Source organism: Ochlerotatus camptorhynchus, unplaced genomic scaffold (genome assembly GCF_037179485.1).
Source record: "Ochlerotatus camptorhynchus isolate MF236.1 unplaced genomic scaffold, CSIRO-AGI_Acam_v1.1 ptg000191l, whole genome shotgun sequence".
Taxonomy (NCBI): Eukaryota; Metazoa; Arthropoda; class Insecta; order Diptera; family Culicidae; genus Ochlerotatus; species Ochlerotatus camptorhynchus.
This window is the reverse complement of record NW_027040681.1, coordinates 880,690-901,719: the sequence shown is the minus strand read 5'-3', so window position 1 is coordinate 901,719 and position 21,030 is coordinate 880,690. Positions and strand designations below refer to the sequence as shown.

General features: G+C 38.7%; 1 protein-coding gene and 1 pseudogene across 1 annotated transcript in view; both read right to left on the bottom strand.

Moving 5' to 3' along the window:
* Positions 1-1,179: 1,179 nt before the first annotated feature.
* Positions 1,180-11,356, bottom strand: LOC135702310 (uncharacterized; annotated as a pseudogene).
* Positions 11,357-11,566: 210 nt separating this feature from the next.
* The window catches only part of LOC135702308 (uncharacterized protein K02A2.6-like), a 29,285-nt gene continuing 19,821 nt past the window's right edge, over positions 11,567-21,030 (bottom strand). The window contains exons 2-3 of the mRNA XM_065223339.1: positions 12,331-12,930; positions 11,567-11,596 (exon numbers count right to left, since the gene is read on the bottom strand). Coding sequence (XP_065079411.1) covers positions 11,567-11,596; positions 12,331-12,930 — 630 coding nt within the window. The remainder of the gene's footprint in view (positions 11,597-12,330; positions 12,931-21,030) is intronic.

The window sequence follows — 21,030 nt, the reverse complement described above, 5'->3', positions numbered from 1 at the left end:
ATGATCGAAATAAGGCGGAAGTATAACATCGCTGAATCGACTGCAAACGACCTAAAGAAGAACAAGCTGAAAATCATGGAATAGATCGCACAGCGTCAACTTCGGATGAGTAAGTCTTTTGAAATTTATACGATGCACATGTTCTCATATAAATTCATAATCTGTAGACAAACGGAAAACCTTCAAAAAGGCTAAATATCCTCTACTCGACGAAGCTCTGTTCATTTGGTTTCTTCAGAAACGTGAATGCCATATCCCTGTTAGCCAGAATATGTTGACGGTTCAGGCAGTGAAACTGTACGGAAAGTTGTACAACGATGAGAAGTTCAAAGGGAGCCGTGGATACATCGTGAATTTCATAAAACGACACAACATCAGGTTTCTAAAAATAACGGGAGAGAAACTTTCTAACAATGCTGCAACCGTTGATTTGTACATTGAACATTTTGCAACCATCGTTAGGCACCTATCTCCCAGCCAGATTTTCAACGCTGACGAGAGCGGGCTTTATTTCAAATGTACTCCTTCGTTAACATATGTCACAATGGACGAATCATCAGCTCCAGGAAGAAAGGGGAACAAGGAGCGTGTGACGTTTATGCCTTGCGCAAATTCCGATGGTTCGTTCAAACTTCCGCTTATGATGATTGGAAAGTCAAAACGACCAAGAGCATTGAAGAACGTTCATGAGCTGCCCGTATACTATGCCTCAAAAATGCCTGGATGACCCGGCAGTTATTTAAGGATTGGTTTTTGAAGGAGTTTGTTCCTAAGGTAACGACATTTTTGGAAGGTGCTAAACGGCCGGTAATGGCCGTCTTAGTGTTGGACAACTGTTCCGCACATTGCAGCGCCGACGAGCTTAGGACTGCAGATGGAGCAATCTCTACGATATTCCTACCACCAAACACAACAGCCTTGTTGCAGCCAATGGACCAAAACGTCATCCAGATGGTCAAGTCCAACTACAAGCAAAAGCTTATGCGTGAGCTTCTTGGACGCCAAGGAGAATTCGATGACATGGTCAAGAGAATCAACATCAAGGATGCTATGTTTTGGGTAGCCTAGGCTTGGGACGAGGTACCGGCTGATTCCATTGCCAAGTCATGGAAAATTCTGTACATAGCACCAGCATTTGATGATGAAGATCACATCTCGTTGGCGGTTGTACGAGAACGCTTACTTTCGATTCAGCAGAAATGGATGGACCAGGACAATACCGTACACGAAGAGGACGTGGAGTTTGACGTCCTGAACGACGATGATATTGTGAACATCGTTTTGCACCCGAACACATCGTTCTACGATGGCGAAAATACGTTTTCAACTGTCGAGGGAGCAAATGCTTCGTCAAATGCTATTTGTGTTTCAAATGAAACAGCTTTATCGGGAATCGATCAAGTAATTGCTTGGACAGAGGAAATCGGACTTCCATTGGAAACACAGCTCCTGCTGCGAGAAGTACGTAGAAATGTTCTAGAGAAAATAATTGATTCACGGAATGTAATTGTTTGATTTTTATATCTCTTGCTTTGTTACTTTTTTGCATATCACTACTCAAGAAGTTGTTTTTGTTTTTCCTGAAATAAATTGATTTACTGAACGTAAACGTTTGATTTTTTTTCATGCTTTGTTAATGGACGGATGAATTTGTTTTATTCTTAAATAAACAATAAGTTGCCTGACAAGTTTTACTAGTTTATTTAACCATAATTATTGTATTGAAAAAACCGCGAAGCTCAAAGACCCTCCCCTTGGCTAGTTTTTGCACCTTGCTGTTGGTGGGTGGGCTTAATTTCATACTTTATAGTGGAGTGTTGGAGATGGTAGGTTTATGGCCAGCGTTGCTGGCTCATGTCACAATAGAATGGCGCCATGGGCAGGCAATGGGGATTACTAAGCATCCCCTCTCTGATAAACCACTGCATGAGAGAACCAAAGATCTAGTCTAGCAGTGATAGAATCACACTTGTTACTCCTTTAATTGAGAGCCGCGTCGTCGTACGCTTACGTATAGGCACTGACGTTGGGTGTGATACTGGCGGGTTTTGCCGCAAATCACTCTTATTTTATTATTTTTTTTATTTAGGGAGGAAACCAAAATTAATCAACTTGCCAACATAGGCTATCATATTTATTTTGGTGGCACTCTTTAAATGATAATAAGCCTTTTTTCTCGCTTTGGTTGTCTCGCACGGCTTTCGGAATTCGCGCGGTTTTCGTAACTTACATAATTTAGATATTTCGTTCAGAAAGGATTTACTTATTCAATCGGTTTACTACGCGGATGTATCTACGCGCACACGTCACAGCATTTTTTCTATTACTATCTTAAAACAATACACACGGAATACAGTGTTCAAGCTGCCAACATAGGCTAGTACTTCAACTGTATTGTCAAAGATAGAAGCAAAATTTATTCAAATGGGTCAAGTCTTGAAAACTAAGCTTTCACGCAACTCCAGCTTGACACCCAATAATAAAAAAAAAAAAACCGCGAAGCTCTAAGACCAATTTTATGAATTGACCACTTTTACGGTTGTTCCGGATCTTCCAGAGGGTCACCCTGTGGTGTTCAGAGTTCATTTTCCGAATATAATTCTCGAAGAATGTCACTATTGAGTCCTGCAATCAATAAAATACCATCAACGAGTGTAGAAAACAGTTCACCTCAAACGATACTCATTGAATTCTACAGGCTGACAAAATCGGGTCACCACTGTATTCAAATTATGAATGAATATAAAATAAATATATTCATTTTAATTAATTAATTTGTATATACACTGCAGATAACCGAGTTTCAATATACAAAACAACCCCTCTTTCAGCCCCCTCCTCTAAGCTGCATCCAATATTAGTAAAATAATCATATTGCATATTATCATACTTAATTATTTCAAATGTCTGCATAAAAACTAAAAAAAAACGCAAAATAAAAATACTCCGGATAATTGAGTCTAAAATTCCGGATAATCGAACCCCGGATAATCGAGTCTCCGGATAATCGAGTCCGACCTGTACCAGGAAATCTGATTTGGTGTAGCTAATAAGGAAATATATGGCAAAGTATAAAACAAGTATTTTTTCATCTTTTCAGGCAAATGTTCCTCTTGTGTAAAACTCATGATTCCCAAAAAAAACAGATAAACGCAATTCAAGATATTTTTACAATTGATTTTAGGAATTTCTGATGAAAAGTTGTGGTTTTTCATATATTTTTGAATTTTTGGACCACCCTAATGAAGAATAATTGGACCACCCTAGTGAATTATTTCGTATTAGATCCTAAATGGTGGTTTAATTCGATATATAAGCAGGTTGGAGACAATGTCCCAGAAAGTCGATTTTTGAAAAAAAAAATTTCGAGATAACACCAAATCTCGACGTTTCATGCAAGGCGGCTTGGGAGATTTTCGAGAGTGAAAAAAGTCAAACTTTGACGCGTTTGCGCCACCCCTAAATCATGTCCGATTGAGCTCAAATTTAGCATAGGGTCATTTTTCGAGGCAATAAACATTTTGTATATGGTTTGTTAGCGAAATTAAAAATTACCATTTTCGCTGGCAGTCTACTGCACAGCGACAAGCTGTGAGCTTCTCAACTGTCGGAGTGGAACGTATGGAGGGACATCCTGTAGTAGTTGAGGACAATCAATGTTGCCACGCAGTAAGTCGAAAATAACTAGTTGCTGAATGTTTGTGCGCCTAGCACGTAAGGTTTCCAAATCAATCAGCATACAGCGTGCATTGTAGTCAGGCAGATTTAGCGGGTCGGTTCCATGGAAGGTTTGAAAACCTTCTGAATTCTTTCGACTCTGATGATCAGCGATGCGTGATAAGGTGTCCAGACAGAGGCCGCGTATTCCAGGATGCTACGTACCAAAGTACAGAACAATGTTTTTTGTGCAAAAATGTCTGTAAACTGCCACGTATAGCGTCGAATGCATCCAAGAACCGTAGAAGCTTTAGCCGTGACAAGTGCAACATGTTCGTTGAATCTTAACTTCGAGTCAATAGTAACACCAAGATCACAAATTGAGGTAACACGCTCTAATGATAATGTATTGGTGGTTGACGGTGGTGCTCCGACGGGAAAACGATATCACCTTGCATTTTCCTATGTTGACACTCATACCATTTTCTTGGCACCATAGGAGTAGCCCATTTATGTCATTTTGCAGGGCGAGGCAGTCGAGTACGGTCGTGATGACTCTGAGCATCTTCAGGTCGTCGGTGAACATTTGCTTAAATGAAGAAATCAGAAGGCACATATCGTTGACGAAAAGGACAAACAGCATTGGGCCGAGCACACTTCTTTGCGGTACTCCCGAAGTAATTGCAAAGGCCTTCGAGCGTGCAGAATTGATCGAAACGAAGGAATGGCGGTCGGTCAAGTAACAGAGAATCCAATCAACTGACCAAGTAGGAAATCCAATAGCTCTTAATTTTTCGGTAGCGTACACGTGTGGCACTGTGTCAAATGCTTTTGAAAAGTAATTTATTTCCATTTCGTCAAGCCAGTGTGGACTACATACAATGAATATTACAATGTTTACTTACAAACTATGCATTAATTCTATTCTGTTTTAGCTTAGTTTGTATTTGCTGCTTGGACATAGTGATGTCAATAGTTCCGCAATGCAAATTATATAGGCGCATCATTCGATTGATTGGGCTATTTTTTGCATAGTTTGTTCTGTACGATGTTTCTGAAAATAAATTCCGTGTTCTAAGATATCGACAAGGTGTGTAAAAATTTAATTGTGCGAGAATTTCTGCCGAATCTATGCGCATTGAAATAATGTCTTTGATGAAGAAAAGCATTTCAAATTGGCGGCGCTCCTTAAGCGTTTGTATATTGATGAGCATGCAGCGCGCTTCATAAGATGGTAATGGAAATGCAGTCTAATTCAATTTACGTAAAGCTTATAAAAGGAATTGTTTTTGGACAGATTCTATGCGTTCTTCGTGTATGGAAATGTATGGATTCCATACTAGGTGGCAGTATTCCAGAATTGGCCTTCCATATGTGGTATATAAAAGCTTAATAGTGTATGGGTCTTCGAAATTATGACTGAACCTTTTGATGAAGCCTAGCATTCTGTTTGCTTTACTAATGATAGTATTATAATGTTCTATAAAAGTTAGTTTGGAGTCTAGGATTACAGCTAGATCTCTTACAATTTTGCTTTTTTCTACTATTTGGTTGCCTAATGATATTTCAATATGCGGTGTTTCAATTTTTCTGCTAAATGCTATTGCCGTACATTTTTTTTACGTTCAGTTGAAATAGACTTTTACTACACCAGGTGTGGAATATATTGATTTCATTTTGGAATTCTTCTGCATCGCTAGAATTACTTATTTCCATAAAGAGCTTTTACAATTTTATTTTTTTAAGCATGTAGGAAATGTCGTTTATGTACAAAATAAAAAGAAGTGGGCCTAAATGAGAACCCTGGGGTACTCCAGAGGTGACTGAAATTGGTTTCTGAAAGTTTATTTTGAAAGCGGACTATTTGTTTACGATGTGTTAGGTATGATTAAAGCCAATTCAAAAGTCCAGGCTCCATTCCTATTTTCTGCAATTTGAGGATTAATAATGGTATGTCGATGCGGTCAAATGCTTTACTGAAGTCGGTGTATAGCGCTTCAACGTGCTTGCCACTGTCCAACGCTTTAATAATGAAAGATATATATTCTAGAAGATTAGAGGTAGTTGAGCGACCTTTAAAAAAGCCGTGCTGTTTACTTGTAATTAGATTTTTCACCTGCTGAAAAATATTGCCGTTTACGATTGATTCAAAAAGTTTTGGAATGCAAGAAATAATAGCAATTCCACGATGATTTCGAATGTCTGATTTTGCACCTGATTTGAAAATAGGTACCAAATAAGATGATTTCCAAATTTCAGGAAATTTTCCATTTTTCAGAGACATGTTGAAAAGACGCTCTAGAGGAAATGCGAGTTCTTCAGAAAGGTTTTTCAAAAATATGGGTGTGATGCCGGACCTGACCCTTTCGACGCGTTTAAGTTTTTTAGTGCATTGAGGACTTCATGTTGAGAAAGTTGGTTGACAGAGATGTTTTTAGAAATTTCAGGAATGAATGCAAAGAAATCGCGGTCACGATCTTCTTCGGAAAATGAGGTGTATACTTTTTGGAAGAAATTTGCAAAGAGATTGCAAATTTCAGAAGAATTCCCACCTACATTTGCATCCAAATTCATTCGCGAAGGAAAATTGCTGCTTTTTAATTTCGTGTTTACATAATTAAAAAAGTTCTTAGGACATGATTTGACTTCATTTTCGACTTTGCGGTTATAGTCCTCATATGCAAAGTTGATGGCTGTATTTAATTGATTGCATAAGTTGTGATAGTTTCGCAAATTGGTTTCAGTTTTTTCTTTTTTGTATAGTTTATGAGCTTTCTGTTTTTTATTCTTCAAATTTTTCAGTTGTGGATTGAACCATGCGGGTAGTTTATTGTTTTGTGTTCGTCTTCTTTTTTTTGATGGTACAGTTTCTAAAATTAGGCTTTGAAGAATTGAGTGAAATTTTTCTACTTCAGTATCGACATTTCCTTCAATACTTATTAAATTTTGCCAATTTATTGTACATAGTCTACGTTTGGCTTCTTCGTAATTTGCTTTATGGTATTCCGGCACTTCCTCGTATTCCCAGTCGCTGGAGGAAGAAGAATTTTGTACGAAGATTGAGTATTCGATTGCTGTGTGAAACACTTCATTTTTCCATAAAGGTGCTAATGATGTATCCACACAGAAGTCTTCAGTACAATTTGTAAATAAAAGGTCTACATATGAGTTTTGTTGATTTTTTACATGATTTATTTGATTAAGACCAAAATAAGATATTTTGTCGAATAATAATTGTAATGTTTTATCTTCACCTTCGACCGGGAGTAAAAATGATTCATTTTCAATGTCTGTAATAAAGTCTGCGTTTCGTTGATTGAAGTCGCCATAAATATGCAGTTTTACTTCTGGTTCCATATTTGACATTATAGTTTCAACAATTTGAAAAAATAGTTCAAAAGACTGCTGGCATATTTAGGTGGAAAATACACTGAAGAAGAAATGTGTATTTCACCGGCAATAAGTGCTTTGACCCAGACATTTTCGAATTCCTTGTGCTTATTTGTTATGATTTCTTCAGAAGTAAAGTCAGCATTGATGGCAATGAGCACTCCACCACCAGACTTTTTATTACACAGTTGAAAATTCCTGTCGTGCCGGAATACATTAAAATTGTTTTCAAAAATTGCTTCGCTTCTGACGCTTTCGTCCCAGCTTGTTTCAGTTCCAAGAATTATTTGAAAAGAAGAAGATAGAATGTTCTGGTGGATTTCTTTCATTTTAGCTGGGCTTTTCATGCGATTGAAATTTTGGCAACACACCAAAATTTCAGTCGCATTCTGTTGAGGAAGTGAAGAGATTTTTGGAGGGTCAGTATTACTTACATTAGCAGGGTCTACCTCATGTAGAGTGTCGTCATTCGATAATAATAATTCCCTTGCATGTGAGTAGTCGTCGTTACTTCCTTTAGTAGAGTGCGTCAGACGCGCGGTGTGAATTCAGGTCTGCCAAAGCGTCGGTGCGTGGAATTCCGAGTTCTTCGTGAACGTCCAGGAAAATTTCACGTAAAAGGGCTGTTTCCGTTGGTAGTCCTTCTGCGTTTGAAAAGTCGATGTAAATGGAGTTCACCTGTCGCCGGGCTTCAACCTCTCGAAACAGAGTATTAGTATAGCACAGCAAATTTGTAGTAGTAGAGCGGTGCTGGACAAACCCATGCTGGAACTCCGATATTATAGGATGAACCACATTGTACAGAGCATTGTGCACTAAGGTTTCAAAGACCTTGCTAATGCAACAGAGAATTGATATTCCACGGTAGTTTTCAGCTCGGTTTCGATTACCCGCTTTATGGATTGGCACAATTGAAGCTGTCTTCCAAACATTGGGAAATGATCTTTCGCTCAGCGAACGGTTGAATATGCAGGAGATCGGAGAAGCGAGTGAGCGTGCGCAATATTTGAGCAGAGATGGGGGAATACCATCTACCCCAGGGCCTTTAGAAACATCGAGGTCATTCAAGGCTTTCATAACGTCGTCCGGTGAGAAGCGCAACGTTGGGATATTCAGGTTGTACTCGTGGATGCGATCGAAACTTGAAGGATTTAGAGGTGGTGAATTTGTGTTGTAAACTGATTGGAAGAAGCTCGCAAACAAGTTAGCAACATCGACAGGGGAGCTAGCAGCGATCCCGTTAAAACTCAACTATGTCCGGAATACGATTACCAGACCGTTGTGATTTCACGAACTTCCAAAACGCCGATGGGTGCTGCTTCAGATTCGCTTGCGTTCGCTGGACGTACTCCCCATAGCTAGACTTCAACAGTCCGTTGTATCTCGTTTCGATTAATCGGAGACTATTTTTGCTCTCGTTGGTTCTGGTACTGAAATAGCATTTGCGCGACTTACGCAATACGTAGCTCATGGCTCCACCAGGGTTGCACTGAGGTTAACCTCGTAACACGCCTCCGGAGAGAAACTCGCGCATAGAGTGTTTCATACAGATTGTCGTAGAATTGGTCAGCAATAGCGTTGACAGACACACCATCCAGAATCTGTTGCCAATTGATAGTGAACAGTTCATTATTCAACGAGCCAAAATCGCAGTGCCTGAAATCCAATTCAGGTGGATACGAAAAATGGTGAAGATAGGATCAATTTGACTGCGAGGGTATGTGCATGCGCTCTCGCTGACATCGCTGGATAATGAGCTGGAAACCACGAAACTATCAGGAGGCGGATGGAACGTCGAATCGAAGTACTTGCCTGGCAACGCCGACTGGAAGACCCCCTCACCATTTCCGACCGCAGGGCCGAGACGACTTTGATGGCAGGATACACCGGAGAGTGAAAGTGTGGAGGTTGGCGTTGCAGGCTCGACTGGGTCGGAGGGTTCGGGGGCTTCCAAGATGCTTTATGGCGTGCGTCTCGGTGAGGTGAATTCCAAGATTGTGGAATCAGTAGAGCGCAGGGCAGCAAAGACGTTGGCATCGGTATGACTAAAACACAGTGAAGCATCAGGCACGGTAGGGTTCTTAACATATTGGTACTTGCCAGGAGTAGTGAGTTGGAAGATCCCATTACCGATGTCAAAAGCAGGCCCGGGACGGCTAGGACAGGAACTGTAACTGCAAATCACGACTGCTTTGACTGGTTCCGGGACTTCCATGAGGCTTTTTTTAGTGCGTCCCGAAGATTGCCGGTTAGTACTCGTCAGGTTGTGAGGACGTTGATTAAGCTTCCAAATTTGGTTTCCGAAAATTTGAGGAGCATAATGGCATAATCATTACAAACTGATATTTTTCCGCTCTCATATGCTATCAATAACACGTGTGATATTGGAGCAAAATATCATGCTTGATATTGATTTGACAAGCTCCTTTGATATTGCGAGACTATTCACAACGTGTGAAGTTGAAGGTGAGAGTTGAATCGATGCAAAAATGAATCCGTTGCACCCCGTTTTATTACAAAGAGAAGGTTTAATAATGCTATCTCTTTTTCTCATCACCGATCGTAGTCACGAAGCGACTGATGCCAGCCGTTATGGAAGATTCGGTTGCGTTAGTTAATTTATTCTACATTGGAAGTTCTTTTAAAAATTAAAACCAACACGTACGGTACTACCAACAATCAATACGAAACTAACGATTTTAAATTGGCTCACTACTTGACTAGCCTATTGGTCCCAAGCAAACGATTAACGTACCCCATTCTTGTCGAAATTCTAGTACTACGCAATGTTTGTTTTGATTCGTCCTATGTTTCGAGGGGTGAATCGATTAGCTTGGGACCGAAGGGAGTACCAGAGCTGAGCCAAAAAGTTGAGCACGTTATTTCGGGACCTTCTAGTCTTAGAGTTACCTCTATGGTACTACTGCACAAACAAGACTGAGTTTTATTCCTTTACTAAATGTATTCGAAGTCCATGCTGAGAATCTTAGTCAGCGATAATGGTCCCTACTCAGCATAAACAATCCTCCGTCGATATCACCATCGTTGTTGCCAACGACGGTGTACGATATTCCACATGAACGATGCCATCGTCAGCATATCGCGTCGATGCTATGTGGGGTTGTTAACTAGACCCCCCTAAGTGTGAGGCTCCGTACGAACAATTTTACTAAACGGTAAAATTTGGAATCTCCTTCCTTCATCGAGGGTCTGCTCTTGGGTCTGCTCTTGTTGGTGTACTTGGACTTCAACCTTTGATCTTCTACGACGTAAAGAAAACAAGAAGAAAACAGCACATATGATAAAAGGAGTGATTGAAAATCCTCCAAAAAATGTCCAATGTTTAATGCTGGTGGTGTTTAGACGGATTTCCTCCATCTCTTTCCTTACCTCCAGGTGTAGATTATGCAGATGATGTAGGCTCAGATTAACAAAGGTATGTTGTTTTTCGATAGGAATACCATACAGCGGTAAGTAAATAGGTTCACCTGTGATGCTCTGGTTATAGTTTGAAAACAGGTAAGTCCCAGACAGGTTCCTTTCAAATGGACCGCAGTTGGAATGCATGGTAAATTTTCCTAATATATTCGTGATGAAGTGTTGGTTATCAATCGACACGATCTCTTCCACCGGATTCGCTAAATAATCACAATTTGGCTGTTTTCCCGTTTAGCAGGGTTGGTACACACGTCGTAGAATCCAGTGTTATGTCCTTGGAATTGAAGATCGTTGGCTGTAGGCTGCTAACGGTGCAATACTCGTTTCCGTAATTTATGTACTTACTATTGGAAATATGAGGTTGTTGACGATGGAACCATATTGGTAAAACATAAATTTTCTTGAAGACCCTGGTATCCACCTTCGGTAGCTTGAGTAGAAGTGCGATATCGAGCTCGTTGGTGACTATAGATGTGGTGACGTAGGTTAGTGCTTCAGCGATGTTCGAAACTGTCAGATTCTCTTTGCGTAAATCCTTAACTAGTAAATCAATTTCGGCCTAACTTAACACTTTTTCATTAAGTATCCCTGCTTTTGCTAATGTTACTGTTTGTATAATTTGATATATCCCTATATTGCGTTGAAACGTTTTTCGGCCATCCACATGTAATGAATTTTTATAATTTCAGCCAAATATTTGTCCGTTTGAGTTTCTTTCGAAACTAACGCCAAATCTATGGGTAAATCATTAAAAAAAATTAAGCTTTTTATGTATTCCTGGTCCAAACTACTTGGTATTCTTTGATCAAGTGGAAATCTGCTACAGAAATCTGCATTCCCTAACTTAGAACAAAAATTGAGTTGTACCCATCTTTTCCAAAAATACCTATTAGAGGTTTGTGATCAGTGAATACTTTAAATTGTTGACCAAAAAGAAACTTATGGAATTTTTTGATAACGCACACCAAAGCCAAAGCTTCTAAATGTAGTATTGGGTAATATTTTTGCGCCACATTTAATGAAAATGAAGTGAAACATATTGGACGTTCAATTTCATTCTCTGTCTGTGCTAACACTCCTCCTAAACCATAGGTGCAAGCATCTGTGACAACTATTAAAGGTTTTTTTTGGATCATAGAAAGCGAGAAGGTTGGCCTTCAACAGGTTTTCTTTACTCTCTCTGAAAGCCTTGTCACATTCATTGGTCCAATCAAAGGAAACATCTTTCCTCAAAAGGTTGTACAAACATTTTAGCTTCCTGGAAGCATTTGGCACAAATTTGTTGTAATAGTTGATTAAACCGAGATACGCTTTTAACTCTGTTACATTGTCAGGAGATTTTGCTTTTTCAATAGTTAAGATTTTGTCTGGTGAAGGCAACAATCCGTCACCTGTAATCAAATGTCCCAGATATTGTAGAGAGGTAACGAAAAATTTACATTTTTTTAAATTAACATGAATATTTGCATTGGAGAGTCTTTCAAGAACTTTCTCCAACTTGTCCAAGCATTCTTTGAGCGTCTTGTCAGCTATGAGCACGTCATCAAGGTAACAACAAACCCCATTCAGTCCTTTGAGGACCTGGTCCATCACTTGCTGGAAGACAGCTGCACTAGAACTAGCGCCTTGGGGCAATCGATTATAAGAGTAGAGTCCTTTAATTGTATTTATGATTACATACTTTTTTGAACGTTGAGACAATTTCAACTGTGTATATGCACCAGCTAAGTCAAGAGAGCAGAAAACTTTACAACCCGCCAAAGAAGCAAAAATATCCTCTGCTAGAGGAAGAGGATAAGTATTTGAGATCAATATTTTGTTTAACGATACTTTGCAGTCAATTACCATTCTAACTTCTCCATCCTTTTTCATTACAGCTATGACCGGAGAAGCCCATTCACTAGCCTGAATGGGAGTGATCACCCCCTGATTCTCCAGCATGGTCAAATGTTCCATAAACTTATCCTTAATTTTGAATGGTACTTGATACGCTTTTCTGAAAATCGGTTGTTCTGATTTCAAAGTTAGCTCCGCTTCAAAACCTATAATTGGCTCTGTAAAGTCTTTATTGAACACCTTATAATATTTTTGCTTTATCGTACTTAAAACCTGTTCCGAATTTCCAGCGATATCCAAACTGTTTACTGAAGTTTGCATGAATTGGTCCTTCCAGTTAGGGTAGAACACCTTCCTCCAATCTCTACCCAAAAGCGGTGTAAAATCCCTAGATGTTTTTAGAACAATCAGTTTCCTTTCAGTGCTAAGTCCATTCAAAATGACTTCAACTAAAATTTCTCCAACTACAGCGATTTTTGAACCATTAACTACTACGAGCGTTTTGTCACATTTAGAAACCGGAATCGCAGAAAAAGCTTGCTGGTACTGGATTTCGCTGATAACCGCTACTGCTGAACCAGTGTCTACTTCCACAGATAGTTTAATGCCCTGAACCACAACATCGACTAAACATGCTTCTGATACTCTGTTAATGCGACCAATCATCATGCAACTGATTTCAGAATCTTCTTCACTGGATTCGTTAACACGAATTCTGTTAAATTTATCAGTAACTGAAGTTTCTACTATCTCCTCTTTCTCTACGAAATTAACGGATTTTCCCCGGTTGTTGTTCTGCAGAAAGTAGCAATTTTTGCGGATATGTCCCTTACGTTTACAGTAATTACACACTGCACTAGTATGAATGTTCTTGACTCGATTCTCATGATAATCTTGGCGGTAATCCCTAGCCCACTCACGATCACGATTTCTATAAAGATCGTAACTCCTACTACGTTCATTGCTCCTACTGCGATCACGACTCCAGCTGCGATTGCGAGGTCTGTCACTATCTCTCCTACGATCATAATCGTTGGGTCTTCTGCCTAATCGCTGCCTAACCGATAGAACCTTGCTCGACTCACCAAAATCATCCATGTGTTCAGCCCTATTTTCTGCCTTTTCACTGCTGATGATTGTTTTCTCCACCGTCTCTAATTTTACATCATCCATAAGTAATTTTTTCCTCAATTCTTTATCACGTAGGCCAATAATTAAACGATCACGAATAGCTTCGTCCTTAAATTCCCGAAAGTTACAATTTTCTGCAAGAAGTTTAACCACGAGCACAAAATTCTCAGCTGACTCATTAGGTTTTTGTAAACGATTGTAAAATTCGTAGCGATTCATTAAAGCCGGCTCCACTTTATCTAAACGTGCTTTTAATTTTTTTTATCATCTCATCATACGGTATTGTGCTTACTTCTTTTTTTGGAAAAATTAACTTAACCTCTTCGAAAACTTCATCTCCACTCACAGAAATAAACCAGGACTGTTTAGTATCGTCCGACACTTGATTCAGCTTACACAAAATTTTAAATCGCTCCACATAATTTGTAAAAGATTTATGCCGTTGGTACTGGTCAATCGACCCAATCATACCAGGCGTACTCATTTCGATGCCTCTACTGTAGCTAGCAAAATAAATTAAAACAAATCAAAACTCTACTCACGGTTGCTGCAGATTGGTCTCACCGAGTAGTTAGCCACGAAGTCTCGATATTTTATTCGTCTCCAAAACGATTGTCGCTTCCAGCATATAAGGGAGAACAGCCCATAATGCACCCCTGGGGTAAAATGCCCACTTTTAGAAAAACAGCGATAACTTTTCCTCAGATGCATTTTCCGGGTAACGGTTTGTGATTGTTTTCAACTGAAGGTTTCACAAATAATTCTTGATCATAAAATCATGTATTGACCTGCTGATTCCTTAAAAAAATTACATTTTGTGCAAAACAGGACACAGTTGTTAAAATCATCGACTGTAAATTAAGCATCATATATCACAAAAAAAAAATAACAAATTTACGTTTCGTATATTTTTTAGATATTTTACTTGATGAATCACAGTTTAACATTCTATTGAGATTTTGAGACCTTATTTCTGATGTAACATAAAGAAATAATCATTTGAAATACCGCATCCCTTTGCATTATCTACTTGCAGGGGTTATGGTTTGTTTACCATGGGGTGCATTTTACCCCAATGTTGTCGTGCGTCTTGTCCCAATGTTGTGGTGCATATTGCATCATGAATCAGGCGTTTTGCCCCGCTATCATATTGGAAGCAATTTAGAAAATACCTTGAAAGTCATGGAAAATCATCCTTTTGTAGTTCTAAATCACTCGATCTTTGTAGAAAACATGGTAATGAACCAAACGCCATTACTTTCTTCTTGATTTTAGCTTCCATTCGCCAGCCATTGACGATTTTGCTTAAAGGGTGCGTTTTGCACCATCCTACCCTACCTCTTTCCTCAAACGTGCAACTGAAGCTCCAACGACGACGGTCGTCTACTTCTGTTAAAATTAAATCAACGCTCCAACACCAGGCTCACGACAATCCAAATGCCCTGTTCAATTTCTAATTAGAATCACTGCTGTTAGTGCTGTAGTCAATCACCGGTGGCTGCGATGTGCTTCTCACAACCGGCAGGTTGAAATGTGAGTAGTGAGTAAGATTTTCACTCCAAAAGTTCTCACTTCGTAAGACCGCATCAGTTTCTCTCACCTATGCCTGCTGCACTCACTTTCTCTCGGATGGTAGCAAAATAGCAGCAAACTCACCAAAGCACTAGCAACACACAAAACAACAACAACAGCAGCAGCAACAGCAACTCTCACGTTCTTCTTGATATTTTGAGCAGTTCTTGCCGCTCATACGGAAGTACATATTTTTTTTTTGACTTGGTACACCGAGCGCAATGCAGAGAAGATCGTGAGAACAAAGCGCGTTGTTCTGACTACAATCTGTGAAATAAAAGAAATGAAAAACAAAATGGTGTTACAACCACGCTATGATTATCTGATAAATCCAACTATTTCTCAATGTTAATATATATATATATATTCGTAGCGAATTTCGCCTTTTAAATGACTCAACAGGCTTTATAATTGCTTCTTTTATCAAAACAATTATCAAGTAAAACCCGTCTGCCGATTTACAAGTCGCTTGAATTGCTAGGCTCAAGGAAACTCTACAAGTACTTACGCTGACTCACACTGGAAGTACCTTCCGTTTGAGCTACCTGTACTTTTCACTATAACTTTTTACCAATTTTCCGTCGTCGCCACTGTTATTAACGGTAACTGATCACTACTATGTGATTTGTTTAATTATTAAGGATTAACTAGTGTTAATCAATCTTTCTTCTTATCTTAAATAAAAGCTCAACGATGTAGATTGGATTCAACTCCGTCTCTTTCAACGGCTCATGCTAGACTAGCCTAGCTCTTTATTCTGGACTCTCATCTCGAGTCTCTTTTTGTATCTTGATTGATTACACTCTAAATCATTAATTACTCTGAACAGGGTAGATACTACACAGTTATCATCAAATTTGGATATCGCCTAGGTTTTTTTGTTCAAAATTAAATTCTGCTGAGAAATACGTATCCACATTTTCGAGTTTGTCAAAAATGGATTTTTAATCCACGATTTTTTTGGCATTTTTTGGGTGAAAAAAATTGACTTTTTTTACTAAGGCCACAACTTTTGAAAAAATTAATTTAAGAAAATCGGAATACGTATTTCTAACCCAAATTTCATTACTTATCAGGATTTTTGTTCGATTTATGTTCCAGGATCACATGGAAAGGAGTATTTTCCCACGCCGTTTTCCGACTTCCGCGCGAGGACGCCCGCGCGACCTAGTGCACTGGCCAAGGGGAGACGCCAATCGAGTTAAAAAAAATACAAATTGTAGTTCGAAGGATGACTAATAAATGGGTTATAACATATTTGCCCTCCCTGAGTATTTTATTGCTTAAAAAATTAACGAAAATGCCTTACTTTTTGGACGTTCAAAGTGTACTACCTCCTTAAAAGTAATTTCTTACTGCTCAAAAATCCCTCTTCAAGACGTATGTGCCATCTCTAAATCAAAATAGTTTTACTTCATTTTTGAGGACATATCTTTCCAAGTCGTTTAGAACCAGAAAAACGAAAAAAATTGAGGATTTATGAACATTCGAAAAATAAACCGCACCCTACTGGAGTGGCCTCCTGAAAATTGCACCATTCGTGTCTACAGACTGACAGCTGTTTATGATGTTTTTTGGGTGAGGTAATTAATGAGGATTCCAAGCAATCCCGGAATAAACAAGACTTTCAGGAACTGATTTATTTTACCCCGTAATTTAGGAATTACGGGCTTTACCAAAAACTAAAATTTTATAAATTGTGCCTAACGCATCTTTCGTTTTTGAAGCATCCCGACTCATGTTGACAGTTGTCAATAACAGATCCCATCCCACTTCAGAACCAGTTTCTACAGTCACCGATAACTATTAAATCCAATTAGCGAAACACATGTCAGTCATAAATTTCACGCCAATTCCATCGATTGTTTCATCGCCGCTAGCACCCCCATCGGCTGCATCCTTTCCCAGTTCTTGAAAACCACTTTTTTTTATCCATTTCCAATTCGATGACGCTTACCGTCGTCAACCCCTTGCTGAGAGGAGAGGACACGGATTCTTTCAAAAGATTCGAAAGAAAAAATCATCAAACAGCAATTAAAAAGGACTTGTAAAATCGACGACGACGTCCAAGGAACATAAAACAGTAAAGAGATTTTTTTTTATTGAACGTGAAATTGGGACTGGGACTTGGGAATTCTCGTAAACGGACCCATTCGGGGCGACAAGAGTTTGAAACCATAAATTATTCAACACGCTTCGGGCCTTGCTTCGGAGCAGCAGCAGCATTTTGTGGCCACGATGACGTGAGCTTGAAGGCAAACAAGAGCGAACTGACTGACGGACTGACTGGCTGTGGTGGATGAAAACATTAAAAGTCAACGACGTGAAACATGGTTATATTTAGCAATAAAACAACAATAATAACGTTGCCCCGAATGGCGGTCGAGTGATAATATTTCTCTGTTTTGGTATTTTAATTCACAATATTCAATAAATTATAATATACCTCACGTTGCTGCTAGGGGTCTCTCCTGTCAGTTTGAGACTATTACCCATGTGATCTCATGCGAGAAGAAAACAACACCACTGTCCTTTTATCGGGACTGCTCGTTGGATGACGGTCGGTGCCATAAAGGTATAAAGGCATAAAAGTTAACGCCCATATGGAACGATGGGTAAACATGGGCAATTGTATTGATGCTGATGATGGTTCGGTTAGTGGTTTGAACGGCATATGAGACGTTGAGAATGGTACGATTGTGCACATTTCGGTGCTTATTTTAATAGACGTTATTATAAGCACAATGTTTGTCTCTCCTTCCATTACGAATAATGCAATCGAAACATGCAGCGGAATAGGGACAGTATTCCTGTATCCAACTGAAAAAGAAGTGTTCCAGTTATGGCACTATTGCTCTTAAATCGCGATGAAAATAAGTATTTCCATATTTTTCAACGCATATGCACGCTTCAGATTTGAATTCCGTTTACTCGTATTTATAAAAACGCAGGCTATTCATAGGCAGAGTAAAATCGTCTCTTATTTTCCGCAAATATCTGCATGATTATACGGAAATTCGAAGAAAATTTTACTTTACTTATAGTCGTGGATTGAGAAAAATTGTCCTCGACTTTTACATTATATTTCAGCAGATTGTTGATGAAAATCAAGGAAAATTTTACTCAGTCTATGAACGAAACTCAAAATCTAGTCAGATTCATTGGTCATGATCAACCACATAGCCTGGGACCAATGGACTTACTTTCCTTCCGAAGGAAGACGTGACCAGAGATTTTAATGCCTCAGAAAAATCCCACCAACCTCGGCTAGGATTGAACCCTGTTTGACAAGAGCAGTAGATGGAGCCTGTTCTTCGGAAGTTTTGTCTGGAAGGTTGTGATTTGACTTTGAATATTTCATCGGTTATTGTTGGTTAAGTTAGACAGCGGGAGACTCCACACGTGACATTAGATTTTACTTTCGTTTTGTACGTTAAACATAACGTCGGACACAGTGCGCATTAGGTAAGGTCCATTAATTATGTCACGCAAATTTGGCCCATTTTCAACCCCACCTCCTCCCTTTGTCACACCACGACTATCGGTGTTACCTGAATTCCTGCAATTCCTCGGTTGAATATTTCGATGTTGACTGGTTGAGTGAATTCCTGGTACAATTGAACTGTAGCTACTGATTTAAGGCTTTCGCTGTAGTTGGCATCTTTGAGCATTCGGCAACATGCTGTTCCTCGCTTGAGATGAAAAGAGCTAGTTTATCAACACGAAGACGGCAGGACGTACAAATGCGGAAATCAGGCCTCAATTCTGATGCTCAGGAATATCCAATGGATTTTAATTTCTGGATGGTACTATCCGAAAGACACATCAGCTCTTTCGAACACTTAACATCCTTGAACGGCCGAATGTACCTGATTATGTATGCTTACTCATATTGCTTACTGGATCAGAAAAAAAGAAAAAAAATAGCAGTGTTGTAAAATGGTTTCTTTCAAATACAATTATTATTAATGCTTACCTTTTTACCAAATAGTGTTACACTTAATTCCCTTAAAATCATTATATCTTTCAAGATGCATGCGGTTGTTAGCATTTTGTTGGTCACAGTTTTCACTACTCAAACTCCTTTAAGTATCAGATTGATAGGTACAATTTCTACATTAGGTACAGACAGATGTTGTTATCGTTAATTATCGTTAAGGTCACTGATACGGATCGAAATTTTAGGCTTAAGTTGAATATTCATCAGAGAAAATTTCCAATTCTTTTTAAAAACGGAATCCTGACTACTTTTCCAAAGGCTGGGTAGAAAAACCAAAACGGCTTGTTTAATTCTTATGATGTCTTGAGGAATGTTGTGCCAAATTATGCTGCGGTTATTTTAAAAACATACACTGTTAAACAGAAGATGTTTTTGAATAAAAATTGAATAAATGGGAAATTTATAAATATCATTTTTGTTTATTATTTTACCATAGCTAAATTTTGACCTTGCATACAATATGAACTACAATGCTAAAAAAAAAATTAAAAAATTAAAAAATGAGTTTTTGGCTAAATTTTGACGTAGGACTACGTCTATGATTTCTATGACTTTGTAAAAACCAAAAATGGAGCATGTAACGAAATTATAAAAGATTTTGAACGTTAATAACTCAGCTGCCGCTGCACCAATTTCAATAACTTTATCACCAATCAATCAGAAATATTTCTAAGCATCAATGCAATGCAATGATTGTTGATTTTTAACAAGAAACTATTGAAAAAGTGGTAGATGGCAAGCATTGTACGAAAGCGTCAAAATAACTAACAAATACACCAATTACGTACATGAATATGCTGCTTCCCCAACACAGTCATCAGAAAATCGTTTCTAGGCGATGTATATGTCATATACATCGCCGATGTATATAGCATTGCTGCTTCTCCAACACTGACGTTAGAGAGTCATTAGTAGACGAAACAAGTCAAAATGGCATTCGATACAATTGCGTAACATTTTTCCCACTCATCACCATATTCAAAACCACACGGGGAGTTCCCACAAAATGCTCTCCAGAGTTGTAATCTTCCCGAGCAAAGTCTGAGATCAAATTGAAATATAAATTTGATGTTGTGATTTCGCTGATAATGATTACTCGGGTTGCTATCGTTTTGGTCGTTTTAACGATTAAAATATCAAAATTTAAAGCACAAAAATCTTCCTGTGACATCACATTGAAAACTATTTCTGCTATCAGTGAGAGCAAACTGGAAACTCAATTTGATATCCATTTTTCCTGTTGATATTAAAACAAGTATTCAATTTGATGTTAAGCTAAGGCAATGAAAACAAATCCGCAACAACATATTTTTGAAGAGCAAATGTACACCAAAATGAAAACAAAATTTGTCAATTGCATTAACTGAAATCAAATTAGGATTTCAGTTTGATGTTGATATCAAAACTTGATTTCAATTTGCTGTCATTTTGATGCTGGACTTTGCTCGGGTTGTTACCAAACTTGGAAGCAAGTGCACTCTGCGAAGCACTCGTGTACAGCAGCAGCCAGGCTGAGGCTCTTCCAAGTTCCCATTCGTCGTAGCGCCTTCACAACCAACAAACCGTGCCCTACTCTCTGCAATTATTGTTATTTAATTATCAAGTAACCATAGGCTAACACTAAACCTCAATGACATTTTGGAAAATCTCTGATGTAGGGTTAACTACCCCATTTCCGGCCTATTAAGCACAACCCACACTTAGTCTTTCTTTATCTAGCGCAGTTTAGTACAAAATGGAATGTTATCATTACTGATGGCTTCCAAATTTATTTACCTTTCCGTACGTACCAAAAGATTTTAAAAATATTAACCAATCGTTGAGATATTGTCAAAAGTCTAACACTGCTTCTTGACGCCAAACTCGGCCTACGGATTCTAAACTCGGCCTAACGCTTTGAAACGCTATTGAAACGCCAATGAATTCACTTCAGCCTATCGGATGAAGATAAAACGTGATTCGGTCGGAGCACTTCTTTTGTTTTTGGGAATAATGGATGCAAACCT